Here is a 23,165-nt window from a genome sequence, read left to right as displayed (position 1 = left end):
CAAGGAGTCATACGTACATCATGGTGGTGCCGGAAGAAGGAAAGAAGAGACTCCATCAAAGTTCTGGCCCATCTTCAGGGGAAAACCCACACAGGGATCCCTCCCAAGTTTTTGACGTCCTACTCTCAATTCAGTTTCTGTGGATGAAAATAAATCCTTTTGGTCGGCTTAATGGCTACTTTAGACTATTTCTTTTCAATGCACTACAATTTCATCCATTATTATTTGTCAACTATTCAATTATCCAGATTGCAATTATTTTCAATTATTCAATGCGAATTCAATCATAATTTCAATTATGATGCTTTAATGGTTGGCATTTTCCCTTTCCCAAGCAACTAGTTGGATGTACACAGGACCTTACATGGACAGTTTGCTTTGGAGAGCAGCAGAGCCAATGGGGCCAAAGGATCTGAATGCTTGTTTTCTAACACCAAAAGACATGTTTAGATACATACTTATCACCAAGAGCAGAAAAGAAGTTAACAGACACCGTCACAACCAATGGGCATTTAGTAATCTGGAGCGGTAGACAAATCCATTGGCTCTCCAGTTCCTTCCTTGAAATTTTGCAGGTGCCAACATCAGCTGATGTTGGCTGCCCGATCTCAATTGCTACTCCTCCTTACGCCCCCACAGCTGAGGTGCTCCCCTCCGTGTCACACAGACAGAACGGGAACACACCACAGCAAGGCTTCAGCCACAGGTTGTCATAATTCAATCCCGACAACTGTTGCTGGACAGGAAGGATGCTTTTCTCGTGTTCCCTCACAGCGTTGGCCACCGTTTGGATCACTGCATCAAACAAGGGCTCCGTGTCCCGCGTCAGAGGTGTGGACTCAGAGGGGTCCTTGGTGATGTCGAAGAGCAGAGGAGGGTCATGGTAGGTGACCAGGTTGCCCGAACATCGGCAATAGGTAGTCTCAAAGCAGGCTTGAGCTCCCGGTGGCTGGAATATGGGTGTCACATAATGAACCTTCCACACTGCCTCACCTGGACCAGAAAAGACACGTCAGAGACATCCAATCCCTGTGCCAACTGACCTTGTGCTCAGAAGAAGTTCAGAAGAGCTTGTGCTCTTCTACCTTCTCAAGCATTTGTCCTGGTCTTTCTCTTTGCCCACAAGTTAATGCTATATATCATTCAATCTTTAGAACAATACTAAGAAATCAGAATCCTGTAGTACAACTTGACGTTTGGAAGCATCCATTCGTTCTGCTTCTCAAAATGCATATTTCTTCAAGACATCCCCCTGCCTTTCTAAAGAGAGTGGTTCTTGGAAAGTTTTCCAAGAAGGTATTTTCAGTGGTCACCCCAGAATAAAAGGACTGGTCTGGGGGTGAGGGGGAGGGAGAAAGGAACAAAGTGCTGAGCATGGACTTGAGCGACCGTGACCTTGGCATCCACAGGTACTCACTGTCCTTGGGGTGCCAGCGCACAGCGTGGAGAAACACGCCACAGTAATGGAACAGGAACTCATGCTCCGAGCGCTGCACTTCACCCTGAAGCAAGGGCATGAGGTTCCGGCCATCAATCACCCTGCAGACACACACAAAGGACATCAGGCGAGGGAGGTGGGCCAGCGAGCTGTTGGAGGGATGCTCCGTGCATTCCATGACATTTCCTGGGCCCAGAGCACAGTGTGCTGACTGTTCCGGAAATCCATACACACTGTCAGGGACATTGCATTCTCATGGGAAAGACAGGAGAAAAAAAAAACCAAAAAAAATAAAACTCTAAGCTTTTGCAGTGAAATGACAAGACAGAGGAATGCGTCAATGCGTGTCCATCTAAAGAGCACTTGGGTCTCTGGCCACAGAAGGTCTCAAAAGCTCAGTGTTCCTGATGACTTCACAAATCAAAATTTCATCTGCAATTGCCTTGCTACCCTGAAACGTGATCTTGTAGAACCTCTTAGGGGTGCCTGGGTGGCTCAGTCAGTTGAGTGTCTGACTCTTGATTTCAGCTCAGGTCATGATCTCAGGGTTGTGAGATCAAGCCCTGCGTCAGGTTCTGGGCTCAGCATGGAGTCTGCTTGAGATTGTCTCTCTCCCTCTGTCCCTCCCGCTCTTTTGTTTGCTCTCTATAAATAAATAAATAAATAAAATCTTTTTAAAAAATGAACCTCTAAAAATCTGATGCTTTTTAACCTATATTAGAAAACAGATCTTCTCCCTCACGTTAGAAAAAAATAAAACCTACCTTGTAATAAAAAATACAATAATAGGTGTCACATCATCCTAAATATGATAGTAAAAGAAATAACATTGTCTTTATTCTCAGATACAATGATTGCCTGTGTTTATAATCCCTTAAAAATCTATGGAACTAATTAAGTTTGGTAAGGTCACCAGTATAGAATTTTATTTCTGTATCTTAGCAACGAACAACCGGGAGTTACATTTTTTAAAATACCATTTACTACAGCATCACAAAACATGAAATATCGAGGGATACCTTTTTCTAATACTAAAATTTCGTGTGCTGAAGCCACAAAACATCTGATAAGAGAACTGAAAGGAGAGAGAAACAACGTTCATAGATTGGAAGACTCAACATTGTTAAGATCTTGATTTTCAACAAGGCGATCTATAGATTTAACGTAATCTCAGCCAAAATCCCAGACGGCTCTTTTGTACAAAGTGAGAAATGTATTCTAAAACTGACATGGGAGAACAATCTGGAATAGCTTAAATAATTTTGAAAAAGAAGAAAGTAGTTTGAGGATTCAACTAAATATTTCCAAAATTTACCAAAATTTAGCAAGGGTAATCAAGCCAGTGTAGTATGGTCATAAGGGTGCGCATAGGAATCAGTGAAACAAGAGAGTCTAAGAAACAGACTAATGCATATATCAAGCAATTGATTTTCAACAAATGTCCACGGTAATCCAGTCGAGGAAGGACAGTCTTTCCTTAAATGGCACTAGAACAACTGAATATCTAAATGCAAGAAAAATAAATCTCAACCCATACCTCAAACTATATAAAAAATTAACTCAATATGGACCATAAACCTAAATGTAAAACCTGAAACTAAAGAAATCATAGAGGAAAATCTGTGTGACCTTTGAATAGAAAAATACTTTTAAAAAATATTACAAAAATCACAATCTATAAAAGAAAAAAAGAGTAAATTGACCCTTATCAAAACTGAAAATGTCTGCTTTTCAGATAATAATGTAAGAGAATGAAGGCGAGCCACAGAATGGAAGATACGATTGACAAAACACAGATCTGATAAGGAACTGTGTTCACAATATATAAAGAACTCTTACAATTCAACAATAAGAAAATAAAATTCCCAATGTATGGGAAACATATGGACAGATGATTTGAATAGACAATTCACAAAGAAGGGACATGGATGGCCAGTACACGGAGAGGTGTTCAACATCATTCATCATGAGGGAAACAGAGACTAACACCACCATGAGATTTGACTACACAGTTATTATAATGGTTAGGATGGAAAAGAGTGACCATACCAAGTGTGACCAAAGATGTGGAGCAACTGGAAATCTTACACGTCACTGGCAGGAATGCCAGATGGGGCAGTCATTTTGAAAGTCAATCCGACAAGTTTCTCATAAAAATATATCAACAATATATCAGCACATTATTGATAAAATGACCCAGATTTGCCGCTCTTGGGCATTTACTGCAAAGAAATAAAGCATTGCTGTCTACACAAAGACCTCTATGCAAATGTCCAATGCAACTTTAATCATAAGAACCAAGTTTGCTTTTAGAATCGCATGGAGTCCTTCACCTCAGTTGTCCATTGATGAATAAAAAAAATATGGGGAATAAAGATAGGACATTTTTAGAGCTAATTCTGAAAAAAATAAAAACCAGATCAATTCTATGAAGGAAAATCCTAATCAGAGCTCAGAGGACATTATTTCTTGAGATTATAATTCTGCATAACCTTTTGTGAGTCCAATATATAAAGTATAGCAATGTCCCAAAGCCAGTGAACCCCACTGATCGAGTGGAAAGTTATTTTTATGACTATGATTGGCTCAGTTAAAAAAAAAAACTACATTTGCACTCACATTACTATTTTTTAAATAGGTCATTTAGCTGAAATTGATAAATGCACTTCTTAGTAGAGGTGACTTGCATTCTCTTGTTATTTTATATGAATTCTCAATAAATCCTATGATTTGCTAAAAAGAAGGTAAGAAGAAAAAACAATGAGAAGGTCTTTCTTTGTTGCTGTTTCTGATTTGCTTCGGGATGCATTCTATTTTGCTTCGGAAAGAGATGAGGTCCCTTGCCTGAAGAAGGACACATTAGAATCGGTCTTTGGACTTACAAGGGACACGTGGCAGTGGGTTGGAGCTGCTAGAATAAACTTATGAAGAGGTCACCTGCAAGCCTGCCTTGGTCATTGGCTCCCAGGGAGTGACGCCATGTGATAGGAAGGCTCTCCTCTTGCTCAAATTCAAAATAGTCACAACAGAGTTCTAAGCACCCATGGAATGACCTACCTTGACGTCTGCCTTCTGGATCTTGCACAATAGAGTGCAGCAAATCGTTTCTTCTCTTACTTGCAAGAGCGTTTCGCCCACCACAACTTCATCTCCAATCTCCCTCTGTCCATTGTCCTCCCCAGTGAAGGCCATCCAGTGTGTGGAATGTGCCGTAGTCATTTAAGACTGTTGTCTGCTACATCAATGACGCTCAATAGACTTAGCCAGAGATGAAGCTAAACTTCCCTAGGTACCGGGGACAACATCCAACCCGTTAAGATAGACTTTGTTGCTCTTGTCCCGAATGCTCTGAGAACAAAGATGATGTGAACCCAGGGTGTGGCATCACCTGTCCTGAGGGACCATGCCTCCCGACACGGCCGCTAGCGTGGGGAACACGTCCATTAAGCTTGTAGGTTCCTCAATCACTTTCCCAGCTGGCAATCTTCCCGGCCAGCGGATAAGTCCCGGAACGCGGATTCCACCTTCCCAGCCGGCCATGCCTTTCCCACCTATAAGGTGAGGTAACAGAGTGCCAGTTAAAGTGGTCGCGGTAGCAAGACTGCGTAGAAATGTAAATGAGTATCAATGCAGACCATGTGCTCAGAGCCCACCCCGTACAGAGTCCTGCCGTACGTGTCCGTGGATTTACTTTTCCCTGGGCTGCTGATAGGTTTTTAACTGACTACTTATCGTATTCCGTATGCGACTTTTCTACAGGCTGTTTTGTCTGCCTACAACACTGTTACCCAACAAATACACCTGCTATGTCCCCAGCCGCCTTCATACGTTTGCTCAAAGGTACTTTCTCGGTGGCAAACTTCCTTTAAAACGACAGTCCCCCCCGCAACCCCAGAAGTTTTTCTGCTCTTCTTTCCTTTTTTTGGAGACCTTCGCTATCCTCTAACATATCGTAGAATTTACATATTCTCTTTTTTCCTGGTGTGCCTCCCTCCACTAAAATGTAAGTTCCACGAAGGCACTGATTCTTTGGTTTTGTTCCCTGCTGAATCCAGCACCCTGAAAACAAACTGAATAGAATAGTATAGGTATGTGCTAATTTATTACCCCAAACCAGGGTATTATAGAGCATGGACCCAGGAGGCAACAATGACCCCAAGACAAGAGTTATAAACTAGGGTTCCCTTGAGCGAACCAGGTGGAATGGCCATTCTATGGTCTTAATGGAGTTTTATTAGTTCATTAAATTACTTAAAGTAGAGTTTCAATCACAGCACGTGGAGAAATGGAGATTTTTAAAAAGATGTCTCCGTAGGTAAAAATAGAGTTCAACAAGAACACTTTCCCTTATGGGATTTATTTGTTTTCCTAAGTAGGCACTTTACTTGCAGAAGCCCTAAAAAAGCAGACAACCATGCCCTATGGCCAGACTGAGGCAGAGACTATCCCATTCATGCAACAATCATTATTTCCTACTGAATCTATATTATCATTATTCATGCAAATCTAGGCTGGGTTGTTTTGCATTCAGTGGCAAAGCATGAGTATTATATTTTCCTCTGGAAAAAACTTTGACATGTCTTCCAATAGATAGGATAGCATGCGCTGAACATTTTCCAGATAATTTTCTTACCACATCAAGGTGCATACTACGGACCAGGCCAATGTGGTGGCTAACGGAGTATGTTTTCATGCACTAACTGCCACGCCCGGACATGGGGCTGGTATCTGTGCATTTAATTAAAAAACCAGACACAGGCTTGCTACTTTGTGTGCTAAGCCATACCCTCACAAGAGGGCACCCAAGCTTCCTTAATCATCAAGGAGCCTCTGGGTTTCGTCCTCTGTACTCTGCCTACCACACTGAATCTTCTATCAACAGCCTTGTACATGGAATCAGTGAGTCGATTCAAAGGCATGTGGTTATGTTGATGTTTTATCATCTCAAAGGGTGGCCATGGAGGCAGATTTCTAGATGCACCCTCAGCAGAAGGGCTAGCCTCCCCCATAATGTATTGTTGGTTATTCGCTCCACTTTATTCTACCCAGAGTCAAATAAAATGCACTTGTTCACTTTTTCAGGGGTTCATCTGTTCATTTCATGGATGCCCATTGTCATGAACATGGGAGAATTTATTTACAACCATACCCCACTCCCGATTCCCACTCCTCACCTTTGTATATTCCATTCCACCCACCGCGCTGGGAATGGCCCACCCGTGCCTCCAAATGCCCCCCATGGTCTGATGCAAAGTAGACAAGTGTGTGGTTCCTCAGACCAAAATCATCGATGGCATTGAGAATCTTGCCTGAAATAGTAAAAAAAAGGGACACATATTACGAATGTCATCATGAGCTTTGGGCTATAACACCAGTCCGACTTGTGGTGCATTTCAATACAAAACTCTTTCTCATCCATGATGCACCTGCTTCCAGTGGGTGGTGTGTGAGCTCAAGAATAGCCACATTTTCTGAATTCCTCATCAGTGCCTCATGTTGGACAGATGATTATATTAAATTGGGAGTGAAAATGGATTCATTCTTTATGATTTTACTAGTATTCATTGTTACACTACTATTGCCTAATAATCATTTATTTTTTATTGTCTTATTATGTGGACACCAACATTTATACTTTTAACTTATAAGTTATATTGAGCTTTTGCTGATTTTTCTTTTGGGGGTTTCACTGGTTCTGTTCTCGATTTATACAGACTCCTTTATTAACAAATGACACCATGTTACATCGTTGCTAAAAGTTCCTCTGTTTGCAAGGAGCGTCAGGTGAGCTGTTCATGATGCACACTTCTGGTATTTCGGGAAGTCTCAAGGTCTCTGCCTCTGTTGTGACTTCAAGGTGTTCCAGCAGCTCTGTGCTCACATGGGCTCCTCATCCATGTATGCATCTGGGCCTTCACATGGCAGACGGGTCCTCTGTGGTATGTCTGTGTTCATGCTTCTTGTCTTCTCGCAAGCACACCTGTCCCATGGCATTAGGACCCACCCTAATGACCTCACCGTAACCTGATCCCATCTGCAAAGGCCCTATTTCCAAACACTGTAGCATTCACAGATTCCAGGAATTAGGACGTGGACCTTTCTTTTGGGGGACACAGTGCAACCCCCAACACCTACTTTGCCCAAGATATTCCAACCCTGCCACCCTGAGTTAATTTCCTCCACGCTACATTCTCCTCCTCATTGGACCGTCTCCAGGGCCACCTATTTCTGCTCTCCTGATCTGAAAGTCAAACCTTCTGCATGTAGTTTAGTGTTTTAAGTTCTATTTTTTTTTTTTTTTAGATTTTATTTATTTATTTGACAGCGAGAGAGGGACCATAAGCAGGGGGAGTGGGAGAGGGAGAAGCAGGCTCCCCTCTGAGCAGGGAGCCCAACACAAGGCTCGATCCCAGGACCCTGGGATCATGATCTGAGCTGAAGGCAGATGCTTAAGCGATGGAGCCACCCAGGCATCCCTTAAATTCTATTTTTGTTAACTCTTTCTTTGCAACAACGCAAGTGGGTCTTGATCCTTTCTCTTAACTGGCCTCCCATCAGATGTCCTTGGGCAGTTTTGTTTCTTATCACTTTGTTCCCCTCTGTGTACTTCATCATCATCTTGGTAAGGCGGGCTCCCCAAGTAAGAGTAATGGATACTTTCATTAGAATCACATTAAGCTTCGATATTAATTTTGGAATCACTAATATTTTAAGAGTCACCGTTCCCATCCAGAATGTGGTATATTTCTATTTACTGAAGTCTTCTCTAAGGACTCAGCTGTGTTCAATGCGATCACTTACTTTTTAAATGTATTTCTATATATTGATTGTTGATATTGGAGCTGCTATGAATAATACTCTATCACTTACCGTATCTTGAAATGGGTTATTTTTAACATAAAGAAAAAGTATTACTTTTGGTGCATATTTCTAACAGAGAAACGTTGTAGGACATACATGTTTGTGCATATATATTAGGGTATATATATATATATAAGCATAATAAACTAATTATAATATTACACTAATTCTGTACTAGGAGTATACTACCTAATTATGTCAATAACATGTATTTTCTCAATGCCTATATTATTATTTATATTATTGCTATAGTATATACTAATATAGCATGCTATTAATAATATCATATGCTAATGATATATGTACACATTACATTATATAGAACATGATATACCATTACTAATAATACATGTATATGTTATATCATTATATTTTATATTATATTACATATGTGAAGTATATATTTACAGTGATGCTGGCAAGCATGTAAGTATTTTCATGGTTATTAATTAATAATTTTTTAAAAGATTTTTTAAATTTATTTATGAGAGAGCACACATGTGCTAGAGTAGGGAAAGGGGCAGAGGGAGAGAGAGAGAATCTCAAGCAGACTCCACGCTGAGCGCAGAGCCTGATGCAAGGCTCAGCCCCTGAGATCATGACCTGAGCTGAAACCAAGAGTCAGACACTTAACCCACTGAGCCACCCAGGCCCCCCCAGTTAATAATTTTTTAAAAATCTCTCAAAACATTGAGAACAGAGCCAATTAAAAGCATTGGCCAAATTATGCTTAAGGGTAAAACGTTGAAGCTATTTTATTAATATCGGCTATAAAAGAAGACTTTATCTGTTATTATTATTATAACTCATATTTTTAAGATTACCTGATTAATGAAATTAACAGAAAACCTAAATACACGTGTACTTAGAATAAGACCCAAAGTTGATACCATTAATGGACATAATTGTCTATACTGAGAACCCCAGAGAGTGTAATCAAACTATTATTATATGTCTATAATATGTAATATGGATATTTAATTATAATATTGTATATAATCTATATATAAAATAATAGATGAAAATATACTAATAGTTGTACACTGATAATATATTAATAGTATATACTAATAATGTAACTATAGTATATATTATACATGATATAACATAATTGTGATTATAACATGCAGTATGCATACAACTATTTGTTTTATTACACTCTCTACAGTTTTCAACATAGATAATCATATCCATTACAGTTGTCAAGTTAGTTTGGGATGTTTCTATTCTTAGTATTTCAAGAGATTTAAAAAAATAATTATGTAGCGGCCATGGAAATGTTTAACTCCTTTATGTAAGAATAAATTTATATTATAAATATAATATGTATATTTCTAGCATCAACTGAAATAGATTATATAAATAGTTATAGACATTATATATTTATACAGTCATTGAATTTTTATTATACATAGTATATTACATAAATTTATATTATGAATTATATTGTTATGTATTATGTTATATATTCTACATTGATTATGAGTTATATATAATATTATATATTTGTTATGTATTATACATTGTGTTTATTATATTATAATATTATATACCATAGATACTGTATAATACAAAAATATATGCAACTATATATTATCTTATAGATGCTGTATAATACAAATATATATACAAATATTATATATTATAGATACTGCATAATACAAATATATACACAAATATTATATATTATGGATACTGTATACTATAAATATACACACACACATGCTTCAGTTGATGCTAGACAGGTGTTAATCATTTCCATGGCAACTACCTAATTATTTTTTAAATCTCCCTCAAAGTTACTTGACACCTGTAAAGAATATAACTATCTATGTTGGAAACCCTAGAGATTTCGGTGATGCTGGAAATAGGGGTGTCATATTTATCATATCTACTTACATTTTAAGTATGCATTTCATACATGTGTCTTGGTATTTCCGTGTGCACGTAACTTTCTCAGACAGTTTGGCCCTGCCCAGGGGAGCTGCCGAGCGCACCTGCTGCCGAGCACACCTGCTGCACTTGCATACCCAGCCCAGAATGCAATCCCAGCCAGCATATCTTCTCTGCAAACCGGTCCAGCCAAGCCTCTCCTCTTGCTCCCATGGTTCACCCTTCTGCCTCATGTTGGACACTCACCCTCTCCTCCCGTTCTGGAGGAACCTGCTCTGAGCTACTGAATTCTCAGAGACTCGTTTCGGATGCATGACTAATTAGGCACCAGAGGATTTCCCCTGGGTCCTGTTGGGGATGTCATTTGAATTGGAAGACCCTACCTGGGTCTGAGGAAGCAGGAAGCCAGGTGGAGGGTGTGGGAGGGAGTTTCTGAAGCTTTCCCATCACCTGTGAAATGACAGCCTGTGGGAGTCTGAGGAGTTATGGGATGCTTCAGAAGAATGTAGCCATGTTTCCTCATCTCTGTCCATAATGCGTGGCCCTACACCAGCAGCTGCTGAGCTAGCAAATAAGAATGAGTAGGTTCTGATCCTGGCTCCCCCAGACCTGTCCTGTAACCTTGAGCAAGCCCCCAATATCTTGTGCCCTTGTTCCCTCATCTGCCAAGAGGGATAACAATGCTGAGTATGGTCCCCATCTCCTAGAATGTTTATGGGGATCCCTCCAGAACACACTTGGAACAGTGCACGTCCCATGCATCAAAGGGTTCATTCAATCAATAGACCCCACTGTTTAAGGGTTAAAAGGGCATGTTAACAAATGCATCAGTATGATATCCCTATCAGGAATCAATAAAACTTTCTAACAAAACTTTCTAACAAGGAGAGCAGCAATTCCCAAGACATGGAGTTCTGTTTTAGCTTCCAAGGTGGATATTTTGGAGAAAAATAAATGTTTTAGTATTTCTGAAATTACACATTGAAACAGATGACCATTTTCCTGAAAGCTCAGTTCCAACTGGACAGACAACACATTCACAGCCCATAGGTACCAAAGGTCTGTGAACCTCAGGGACACTCTTTCAAAATATGGCTTTCCCGCAAATATTCAGCACACCCACGGATAGCTGTGTCATTACTGAACACCACGGAAAAAAAAAAATCCCATGGAGATCAAACCGCACCCAGAGCACCTTATTTGGTGCCTTAATGTCTGTTTTATTAGCTTAGATATTTTGAACACCTTGCTTTGATTTAAAATTTTAAAGCAAATAGAATTCGGTTTTATTCTTTGTTTGCCTGTTTTTAGTGATCACATCCACTACACATACCACATACACATATGCCTTCTTAAGTACAGACATATGTGCCTATGTTTCATTAAATAGTATTTATATTTAAAATAATTTTTAGAGGTGCCGAGGTGGCTCAGTCAGTTAAGCATCTGCCTTCGGCTCAGGTCATGATCTCGGGGTCCTAGGGTCAAGCCTGGCATTGGGCTCTCAGCTCAGCGGGGAGTCTGCTTCTTCTTCCCACTGCTCTTCTTCTCTCTCTCCCTTTCTCAATAAATAAAGTCTTTAAAAAATAAAAAAAAAAAAATCCTGGAATGTGTTCTATATCTTTAAGACTGCAAATTCACAATATTTTACTGGCTTCCCTTTGGTCGGGATTGAATTCTTTTTTTTTTTTAAGATTTTATTTATTTACTTGAGAGAGAGAATGAGAGAGAGAGAGCACATGAGAGTGGGGAGGGTCAGAGGGAGAAGCAGACTCCCCACTGAGCAGGGAGCCCGATGCAGGACTCGATCCGGGGACTCCAGGATTGTGACCTGAGCCGAAGGCAGTCGCTTAACCAACTGAGCCACCCAGGCACCCCGGATTCTTTTTTTAATAAAGATTTTATTTATTTATGAAAGAGAGAGAGTGCACAGGGGGAAGAGCAGAGGGAGAGGGAGAAGCAGATTTTGCATTAAGCACACAGCCCAAGGCAGGGCTTGATCCCAGGATCTCGAGATCATGACCTGAGCTGAAACCAAGAGTCAGGTGTGCAACTCATTGAACCAGCCAGGTCAGGCTTGATTTCTAAAGCCCCTCTCTGCTTACTAAAATCCATTCCATGCCAACATCCTACGTTTGGAAAATGTTGTAACCCAAAGCTTCTGTCCTGCCAACACACGAGGCCAGCATCATGTGCTTTTCTGTCTTCCTTCTCAGAAAACTTGAGTCTGATTTGCTAATATACGTATCATGGAAATTCAGGGACTCACAGGGACAGGGCAAGCATTGAGGGTGGTTTTGTGCCGACTTTGTCGCAGGCTTCCACCTGCTACTTCGTTGAGGCTGCCTGGGGCAGGGAGGGACGTGTCTCGGTGTCCTGAACTATCAAAGCACAGATTTCTGGTCTCCGTAGGTCCTGCCACTTACCCACCATGGAGTCCATCTCCTGCACGTTGTCCCCATATAAACCATGCTTGCTGGTCCCGATGAACTCCGTCGTCGTGGGGAGCGGCACGTGTACATGCAGAAAGGAGAAAACAAGAAGGAAAGGTCCTTTGCGGTGCCTGGGGAGACATCAATCGCTCCGTTTATGAGTCTGCAAAGTCTGCGAAGGGGAACCACAGCATTTTTTGTCCCACAGACCCAGTGTCCACTCATTATGTATGTGCCCCAGGAGGGGGGATGCAAGCATGAGGTAGCCCTTGGAGAGAACATCCTGGCTGGAGTGGATGCCAGCATCCTCCACCATCTGGACTGCTCCCCAGGACATGTGTGGCATGGCTCGATTCCTGAGTGGCCCCGCCTGGCACAACGCAGCTCACAAGCCCATTCAGCATCGCTTGGCACACTTTTCTTGTGGCTGATCAAGTCTCAGGCCAGAATCACACCAAGGGATGGTGGCTCAGGAGTGGTTTCTTAGAAACACCAACTCTTTCACAACTCCCAAGCAAGCATGGACAGAACAATCTGGGTGAGCTGTCTGCATACCTTCCTGTGTCCTCAAAGGACACAGGAAATGAGGTTGACCCATTTCGAGCCCTGACAACCCACGGGGAAGGTAGATCATCAGCTAACTAGGGCAGCACACAACACACATGCCACTCTTAGGGAAATTTCTTCTCTGATGACATATGAAAAAAAAGTTGGGTCACGGTGAGCTGGGTTTAATGGCTCCCTTCAAAACTGGTGCCTACCTGGGGGATCAGAATGTGATCTCATTTAAGAATGGGGTCTTTGGAGATGTAATTAGTGGAGAGGAGGTCATCCTGGGATAGGGTGGGGCCAGAACCCAAGAACCGGTGTCCTTAAAAGAAAAGGATGGTTTGCACGCGGTACTGAGGATTGAGATTATATGGATGTTGCTTTACGTTGCAAAAGGAAATTTGCAGATGGGATGAGGTTCAGGATCTTGAGATGGGGAGATAATCCTGGATTATCTGGTTGTGGACCCAATGTCATCACAAGGGTCCTTGTATGAAGGACCCCAATACAGTCAAAATCAGACAAAAAATAGTGTGGATAGGAGGTAATAGAAGCAGAGATGCAGCCAGACAGCTATATATCAAGGAAACCCTGCAGCCCCTCCAACCTGGGACGAGAAACAGACTCTTCCCTAGAACCTCCAGAATGAGCTAGTCCTTCCAATGCCTCGCTTTTAGGCCCGTAAGATGAGATTCAGATTCCTGGCCTCCAGCACTGTAAAATAATAAACTTGTGTTGCTTTAAGCCACTCCCACTTGCAGAAATCTGTTCTAGCAGCCACAGGAAACTCAAACACCAAGAATCCAGATAAAAGCAATTTCTAGCATCCACGAACCTAAGCCACTTGCTCATGGCCACATCACTAATCAATGGAGTAGCTTCCAAATCTTCGGAGTCCCCGTTCACTTTCCACATGGTGCCACTGTGGATCATATAGACATTCTGAGGTTTTGGTGATGGAAGCACATTTTCACACCCCAGCATTTGTTCTTGATGTACTAATGTAAACAGCAAGCCACAACATGTGCAGGTGTCTTCAGACACATTTTAATGTGTCCCTTTGCAAAGAATCTGCACCTCTGTACATATGGAAGTTTCCAGGAAATGAGTTTGCCCTAAAAGAAACCAGCCATTCCGTTGCATCTACAATGCAAAGGCGGTTTAATCTCTCTCAGAGTCTAAATTTGTATTGTGCCCACCTTGGCTATAAGGTAAAGAAAAAGCTAGCTACAGGTTGCCCAAGATCCTTTACACCACCAGACAACTCTACTTGCCAGTCAAACACACCAGCTTACAGATCCCTACCACCAGGATGATCTCATCCTCACAAATTTCACCTCTGAAGACCCTATTCCCAAATAAGATCACTTTCTGAGCTTCCAGGTGGACATGAATTTTGGAGGGATGCCATTTAACCCAGCTCACCATGGTACAACTTTTATAAAAAATTCATTTTTTCCCATTCCCAGAAATTTTTCAGAGTGGCATTTGCATTATCTGCTGTCCTCGTTAGCTGAGGACCTATTTTCCTTGTGCTTGAGCTTCATGCAGTAATGCCTGGTACCTGTTCTCCAACTTGTTCTTGCTCACCTTTGAAGATTCAGTTAAGATATGTTCTCAAGTACAGCCTCCCTGATATCTTGGAAAGTCTCTACAGTTTGGACTGATAGCACCTGGATTTATGCCCATTAGCTTATTTCTTATCATGGGCTTGTACATCTGTTGTCATTACTAACTGTGAGCTTGTCTTTGAAGTCCAGACCGCAGGATGGTGATTGGTAAAGGTAAAGCCTTGGGCAATGTTGAAATGGTGAGTACAAAATGTGTTCACAGTCTTTAAAAAAAAAATGCAACAACTGGAGGCCCATAAATGTGACTCCTTTGGAAAGTTTCCAGCAATTATGTTTTGGATGCATTGGGCTTTATAATTATCACCACTGATCTCAGCCGAATAATATCCTTTACATACCTCGTGCTCAATGATAAGCCCTCTGATTTTAATCCTCAGAGAAGTTTCTTTCCTAGTAGGAAAACAGTGCAGTGGTCAACTTATTCTACTATCTAGTTTCTATTGTGCGTTAATAGGCAGATAGTATGCATATAAATGCATATGCATGCATTATAAATTAACAAGCCAGATTTGTAATTTTGAGTCTAGTGTGAGTCTACCTGCTTGGTCTGACTAAATATGAATTTCAAGACCAATGGAGAAACTGTGATTTTTAATAACAAGAACTCAAACGAGATGGCCCTCCTTAGGTACTGCACGAAGAGTCCAGCTTGCCTCCAAAACATACAGTATTGTATTGTCTAGCCCTAGCTCGTACTATTCCATTTCTTAATTCAATATTGTTCAAATCATCACCTTTTACTTAAAAAAAAAAATGCTCATTGAGTCATGTTTTTAAAAGACTCCTGTCTTTAAAATACTCTGTCTTAAATCCATTAAGATACATGGATTTTTTTTTTTTTTTTGTAAATTACCTTTACCTTTCCATAAATGAAATCGCCTCCTTCACCATGATGGAGCCAGCTCGTTCTGCCTTCATGGGCTGTTCGGTGATGTCGTGCTCTCGCATTAGGAGGCAATCCCAGTACAGAGGAGATGTGTAACTGGAGAACCAAAAGTAGCCCAGCAGAAAAATAAAAAGAATCATAGAGAGGATGAAGGACCAGGGAAGACAGATCAAACCACTCAGTTTCGCCAAGGTGAGAGTGAATGCAGCAATGGTGACCAGCTGCACACAAAGCCAGATTTTGTTCTCGATGGCTAATTCTGTGTCACGAGAGGGGTCTGGCCAGCAGGGGTCAATCAGAGTGAATGGCATGCCATAGTAGTAATCAAACCCATAATGATATGGATGATGGCACTGGTCATGTCGGGACTGGCAGTTTAAGCCTTGATGCCATTTGCCTGAAATTACAAACAGACAAATAAAGCATAGTATGTTCGCACACCATGAAGACCACGTGAGTACTCTTCCTTCAAAACGAATGACTTGTGCACAAAAATGGAGCAGCAAATAGTTTTCTTTTGCCTAAAAATCTGAGTTCAGCACCCAATTCATCTTTTGCTCTCCTATAGTTCACAGAAATTTGTGTTAGGATCTGGTTGTGAGTGACCAGATAGGACGAAAAATCAAGGGAGGAAAATACAGTTGTAAGTTTGTAGTAAGGATGTAAACTGGGCAGTTTCTCATTCACAGAAAGAAAAAAATCATAGCAAGAAAGATAAATACATGACAGAGACAGGGTAGATTATACGTGGTGGATAGATAGGTGAGTAGGTAGGTAGATAATTGATATTAGATAATGAGATGTATATGATATAAGATGGATGGACAACAGGGAGTATGGATAGATGATAGATAGATAGATAGATGATAGATGATAGCTAGATAGATGGGAGATAGATGATAGATAGATAGATAGATAGATAGATAGATAGATAGATAGATAGATGATAGATATGGATGAATGATGGAGGATGGGTCAAGCATGGATGATGGATGGTTGGATCGTTCACTGGATGGAAATCCCAGGTCTCCTACTAAAGTTCACTGAACTTTATTTGATAAAACTTGCCACACCTTGAACAGTAACAAAAAGACCCATGGCCATCCTGTTGGCATGTGGACTCTAAGAGAGTATGATCGTGTGTATCTACTAAAACATGAATGGTTCCCTGTGTGGAGTTAGAACCACGTGAAGGATGCATGTACTCATATCTCTGAGCACCTGAGGGGGTAAACAGATGAGAAGCAAGGCTATGGTCTAGGTTTTTCTGTCCTGCACCTCCGCTAAGATTGTCTTCTCTTATCAATGTCAAATTGGCTACAAAAATTGATTTAAAATGGCATGTTATGGGAGGGATGGGGTGGCTGGGTGATGGACATTGGGAAGGGTATGTGTTGTGGTGAGTGCTGAGTATTGTGTAAGACTGATGAATCACAGACCTGTACCCCTGAAGCAAATATTACATTATATGTTAATAATAAAAAAATGGAAAAAGTGGAAGAAACTGAGGTCCTTGAAATAATTGTTGAACCCCAGAATTAACCAACTCTGGAATGACCCTACCTCAGATTTATTTTATGTGAGTTAATAAACGTATCAATGGCTTGAAAAAAAATAAAAAACAAAAACAAAAACAAAAAATAACAAAAGTAATGAGAGGGTACTAGTCTGCCATATTTTAAAATAATTAATAAAACAGCATATGTATTTAGCCCCCCCAAAAAATAGTAAAATAAAATGGCATGTTATTTTCATGCCAATTGAAACCCAGGCTCTGAAATGGGGACAGTAAGTTTAGCTTCCAATGGGTCATCATTGGTTGACATCTATCATCTTTGGCAGTGAGAAAAAAGACATCCGTACAACATCCATGGTTCCATTTTAATGAAATAATGAGGTGGGCAAGAGAACTTATATTGAGAAAATATTCAAGCACAGAGATGCTTGAATACTTGGACAAATCTGATTTTATTGTGCAACATTTGCATTAAAACATCTCATGTGTCTCTCAGCCTTGGAAAGAACCAATTTCCTTATCTTTGAAATTAGGGAGATGGTTTATTCTCAGACATCCCTTCTGCCTATAAGTTACCAATGATTCTGTCAATGTGCAGTGCAATTAACTAGGGATCATGATCATTACCATCCCAACGCAATGCAACTGGGAGACTAAATGCAGACTTAATCATTGCCAAAGGGAGCAGCACAGTTTTCTCCTCTGCACTGACTCTCTTAAGCTGTGGGAGTGGTGAAAGGAGGAGCTAAACCAGGGGGACAGACTGGAAGAGGCCAATGGAAACTTTCTGAGGCAACTGAAATGCTCCTTATCTTGATCTAGGTGACAGATACAGGGTGTAGACCTTTTTCAAAAGGCATTTTTTTTTTTAATATATTTTTTTTCTATTTGGGTGATGGACATATGGTAGAGACAAAAGTTGACACTCCATAAGAAGTTAATGATGCATAAAGCTATTTGTGTGTTCTTGAGAGGGCTCGTCACATTTCTTAAATCATACATGGTGAGTGAGATGAAGGATTTCAGAGTCAGCAGAGAATAAAATGTAGTAAGACCACCATAGTATGGTGGGGTCTATGCAAAGATGAAGAACACAGGGTGATACAGAAACACATGGGGTGACCATCTGGCAAGGTCTGGGGGTCAGGTGGGAAGGGGCCTTCTGTTGCACCTGAATTATGTCTGAAAAGGATAAACAGGTGCCATTTAGGAAGGAGGGTTTGTGTGTGTGTGTATGTGTGTGTGAGTGTGTGTTGGATGGGGCGGGTCATTATGATAGAGTGTCCCAGGTGAGCAAAACACAACAATGAAAGAGAGTTCTGGAGGACATGGGGGATACATTTATTGAGAAAGACCATATAATATATGAAGCAGATTAATGTTGAAAAGTAAAGAGAAAGGTCGGAGGTAGCCAATAAAATGGCAGATGTAGAGCCTACATCCTAGAGAGGGTCTTCTCTGCCATAGCCAAGATGCACACTTATTTTGAAATAAAGGATTTCCAAGAAAACCACGTCAAGTAGAGAATACAGGGGCGCCTGGATGGCTCAGTCAGTTAAGCATCAGACTCTTGGTTTCTGCTCAGGTTGTGATCTCAGGGTTGTGAGATCAAGCCCCGCGTCGGGCTCCATGCTCAACCCAGAGTCTGCTTCAGATTCCCTCTCCCTTTCCCTCTGCCCCTCCCACTTGTGCTCTCTCAAATAAATAAATAAATCTTTAAAAAAAGAATAGAACAACACGTATTGTCTCTTTATAGTGAATAAGTCATGCTTTTGGCCACTTCTTACCTATCACTGCTGTGCTATACCCTTGCTTTTTCAGTAAGTCTGCAAACGTCGTCTCGTTATGAGGGAGTCCAGCAGGGACTCCAAGTGTGATGATGACACGGTCCACTAGACTAGAAACCATTCCTAAGTGGGATGGAAAAACAAAACCAAAAAATAATAGAACACACACAATAGATGAGTAGATGTCCATCAGCTGAAGAGGAGGTGAGTTATGGCGGGTTCAGGAGCTGGAAGGTGCAAATGTAACAAGTGAGGAACAGATAATCATCCTGCGGGGGAGGAAAATTGTGTTCCCCAGACAGAACTCACACTGGTCCCCACTACAGACCCCTTTACAAGCTTCCATGCATACACACAACACTACCAGACATGCACAAACACACCATTCAAATAGCGGTCTACACATAACTTCCAGCATGTTTATGATGACACGGGGTGTCATTTCAATAGACACTGATGATTGAACATCCAACACAGGCTACCCTTGGTGGGGGAATCACCGTATTGGAAAAGGAGCCAAAAAATGAAATCTCATGAAAACTTCAAACCCTACTGTTTCGATAATGGATTCTTTTTTCTGACAATAGGTTTTAGCTGTATTTGTACAAAAGATGGATAAGCCAAATGTCTGTCAAAAACATTGACATTGGGGCATCCAGGAAGAGTGGACACATAGTTTTGAACATCTCCATTCCTTCCCAAAAATAGAGCAATAAGAAAAGAAAACTGCTCATCCCCATGGACATCACTAATGACAAATCTAGGTGACAGGTAGATGGGGACATGTCAACCACAAGCCCAAAACCTACTTTTTACAGAAAAGAAGCAGAAGAAAACAAACCAGTTTCTGAAGGATCCAGTAACCGAAGAACCTCAGAATAGCCATCAGGTGTTCCCCTGAAGAGCAAAAACAGAAGGACTTTTCCCAGTCCTACTGCTAGTGATTGAAGGTTTCTGGGTGTATTGAAAATGTTGGAGCAATCCGGCCTGAAGAACTCCCTAAACTGACCTATCCTGGCTTCCTTCCAAAATGGCGGCCCAACCTTGAAGCAAAATCTGGGAGTGCAGAGGAAATTGAATAAGACAGGACAAAGTGGGTGAAAAGAAAGAGAAATTCTAGATAAAAGCAAGAGAGGCAATTCGAATGGAGACTTTCAGAGAGGGAGCTCCCACTGTTTAAATCCCAGATACAAGGAGGCAAGAGAAAAGTCTTCCAAGTTAGATTTGGTAACCATGCCCTCTACATGAAACCATCTCCTTCTAAATGTTAGGGAAGCTAGTTTTACATACAGTGAGCAGCGCAGAAAAAAAAAGGAGTCAAATCACCTATAAGTTTACCATGAGAAAACAAAGAATAAAGAATTTAATGTTTACCAGACCTGATTCACCTTAGCACCAGCTAAGCAAGATATCATCAACCTCACGGGATGCAAAAGGTTACGTGACACCCTCAAGGAGCTGGACAAGGGGCTTCTCAAGCTTGACTAAGAATTGGACATAAACACTGACCTATGAATTGTATGCTCTGCTTCCTCTTAAACTACAGAATCTGTGCCCATAAACCATAGCCGGTCTGATCACCCTTGAAAATATAACCATATGGCCCATCCGTCCCACCCCTTGGTATGTATCCAAAAGACCTGAAAATATGTGTTGAGTCAAAGACGTGTACGGGCAGGTACACAGCAGAACTATTCATAAGAGCCTAAAGCCAGAAGCAATCCAATGGTTGATCAACTGAGGGATGAATAAACAAGACGTATTACATCTATACAATGGTTAAAATGTGTGATGAACGTTTGAGACATTCTGGCAGGTCCTCCTCATGACACCCCCAATTAATGCAGATGCATTTTTTAAATTACTTCCTTCCAAGACAGCTTCTCATTCTTGCCCTAGGATGGAAAGTCCCACCTAGCCTGATCACAGGACACTCAGGATACACAGTCAGCATGGGGTGAATAGACATAGCCGTGTGCGTGCGTGTGCGTGTGTGTGTGTGTTTGCACTTTTTTGGGGCAAGTTTTTCGAAATGGACTAGCTACATTTTCATTTCCTTGAATCCTAATGTGTCCGCAGAGGGTAACAGAGGCTGGTCCATCTACACACCTGATCGGATGGGGTATCTTCCTGTGAGGAAGGCAGCCCGGCTTGGGGTGCACATGGAGGCTGCAGAGATGTGGTGATTCAGCTGCACTCCTTCCCTGGCTAGGCGGTCAATGTTAGGCGTCCTGGAAAGAGAAACAGAAACAGAATTGCAGAGAGGAGGAGGGGAGACACAGACAGAGGCAAAAACCAACACCTCTGTTTATGATGATTCCCCGAGCTCAGAACAGGAGAAAAAAAAACTGCACACAGAGCCCTATTTCCTTTTTCTCCCCACATCATGGAAAAAAAACAGCTGAGGTTTTAGGCACTGGCAGTCTATTGCAGGGTTGATATAATTTACTTCTGCAGTATGTGTCTACTGAGTATATGGCACTGCCTTCTAAAATACATATTTAAAAACTTACGTGTCTGTGGACTGTTAAATTAAGGCTAATGACTTACAGACCTTAATTATGCCTAGCTACTTATAGACACAAGGACGAGTTTGATGCACATGTTCTGTAGACAGATGTTCCTGCTCTAGATGAAGGTTGCAGCCCCTGCCTTGTCATTTCCTGTAAAGATAACTGGAGATAGGAGACCATCAGACAGACTTCTACAGAAGAGTCACTTGGCTGGATGCCAGTAAAATGTAGTGAGACCTAGTTTTCTTCATGAGACAGATGATAGAACAAGATGGAATTATTAAAGTATAGGATTCACACGTCTTGCTGAGATGCTCTCCTAAGCCGTGGTGTTGGCATGATATCAACAGCTTTTGTCAATGGCTTTTGTCGCCTACTACAGAGCCCTGACTCTGTTTCACATATGTTTTTTCTTCTTTCAGAGTGCCTGTACTTAAAGTAGAAGGATATCACCTTAAAAGTCTTCCAAAGTTAGGAAGCATAAGATGACCAGTTCCACCAAGTAGAAGTATGCATAAAAATCATCACTCATTAGGGGCACCTGGGTGGCTCAGTCGGTTGAGCAGAGGACTCTTGGTTTCGGGTCAGGTCATGATCTCAAGGTCATGGGATCAAGCCCTGAGTTGGACTCCGTGAGCAGTGGGGGTCTGCTTGAGATTCTCTCTCTCTCTGTCCCTCCCCCACTCTCTCTCCCTCTTTAAAATAAATAAATCTTTTAAAAACTCATCACTCTTCATAATATTGCATATTACAGAGGGCCCACTATGCACCAGGTATCTACTCTAAATGCTTTGCACATATGAACTCACACCTGTATACTACCCACCTGTGTGCACAACCAACAAGAAAGATAAGCAAGGCACACAGAGGTTAAGTAACTTGCTCGAGGGCACCTGGGTGGCTCAGATGGTTAAGCGTCTGCCTTCGGCTCAGGTCATGATCGCAGCGTCCTGGGATCGAGTCCCGCATCGGGCTCCCTGCTCCTTGGGAGCCTGCTTCTCCCTCTGCCTCTCTCTCTCTGTCTCTCATGAATAAATAAATAAAATATTAAAAAAAAAAAAAGTAACTTGCTCGAGATTTCACAACCGATAAGTGCAGACCCAAGATTCAAATCCAAATAGGCCTGATTTTAACATTATTTGCTTCTTTTAAGGCCAAGTTGCAACCCATGAATTTGGTTTTCCATGTGATGTAGTCATAAAACTTTACCAACCTCCCAAGCCCAGACAACAGATGAAATAACATGACTCAGCTTGAAGCCATACCTCATTGTGTCATTGCCAAAGCAGCCCAGGTCCCCAATCCCAAGGTCATCAACCATCATCAGGACTATATTAGGCTTATCATCATGCTCCCCTTGGGACTGGCATGGGTTTAAGAGTACACATATCCAAGACAGAGTGATGAAGAGGCTCCTGAAAAGCAAGCATGGATTTTATATGATGATTTTGGGAGCTATGTCCCATTGCAATGTCCCCTTTACATGAAAGCAACAGGGCTCACTGGAGACCAGGCACATCTCCCTGAGGAACAGCCAAGCCCTCGAATTTCTCTTCCCAAGCATTGGCTACTATAGTTGAATGGAGCCCCTGATGCTCAAAGGGAGCCGATCCTGGGTTTCCCACTCACATACACTGCATGCTTTTCCAGGAGGTGAAG

At 41.5% G+C, this 23,165-nt stretch overlaps 1 protein-coding gene across 1 annotated transcript in view; it reads right to left on the bottom strand.

Annotated features, from left to right (window-relative positions):
* Positions 1-233: 233 nt before the first annotated feature.
* ARSF (arylsulfatase F) overlaps positions 234-23,165 on the bottom strand; it is a 32,338-nt gene continuing 9,406 nt past the window's right edge. The window contains exons 4-12 of the mRNA XM_035029611.1: positions 22,772-22,921; positions 21,103-21,224; positions 18,994-19,116; positions 15,664-16,087; positions 12,619-12,755; positions 6,613-6,747; positions 4,827-4,989; positions 1,418-1,539; positions 234-993 (exon numbers count right to left, since the gene is read on the bottom strand). Coding sequence (XP_034885502.1) covers positions 626-993; positions 1,418-1,539; positions 4,827-4,989; positions 6,613-6,747; positions 12,619-12,755; positions 15,664-16,087; positions 18,994-19,116; positions 21,103-21,224; positions 22,772-22,921 — 1,744 coding nt within the window. The 3' untranslated portion in view covers positions 234-625. The remainder of the gene's footprint in view (positions 994-1,417; positions 1,540-4,826; positions 4,990-6,612; positions 6,748-12,618; positions 12,756-15,663; positions 16,088-18,993; positions 19,117-21,102; positions 21,225-22,771; positions 22,922-23,165) is intronic.

Source organism: Mirounga leonina, unplaced genomic scaffold (assembly GCF_011800145.1).
Source record: "Mirounga leonina isolate KUSES-001 unplaced genomic scaffold, KU_Mleo_1.0 Mir_268, whole genome shotgun sequence".
Taxonomy (NCBI): Eukaryota; Metazoa; Chordata; class Mammalia; order Carnivora; family Phocidae; genus Mirounga; species Mirounga leonina.
Note: the sequence above shows the minus strand (reverse complement) of the source record. Positions and strands in the feature narration are given on the sequence as shown.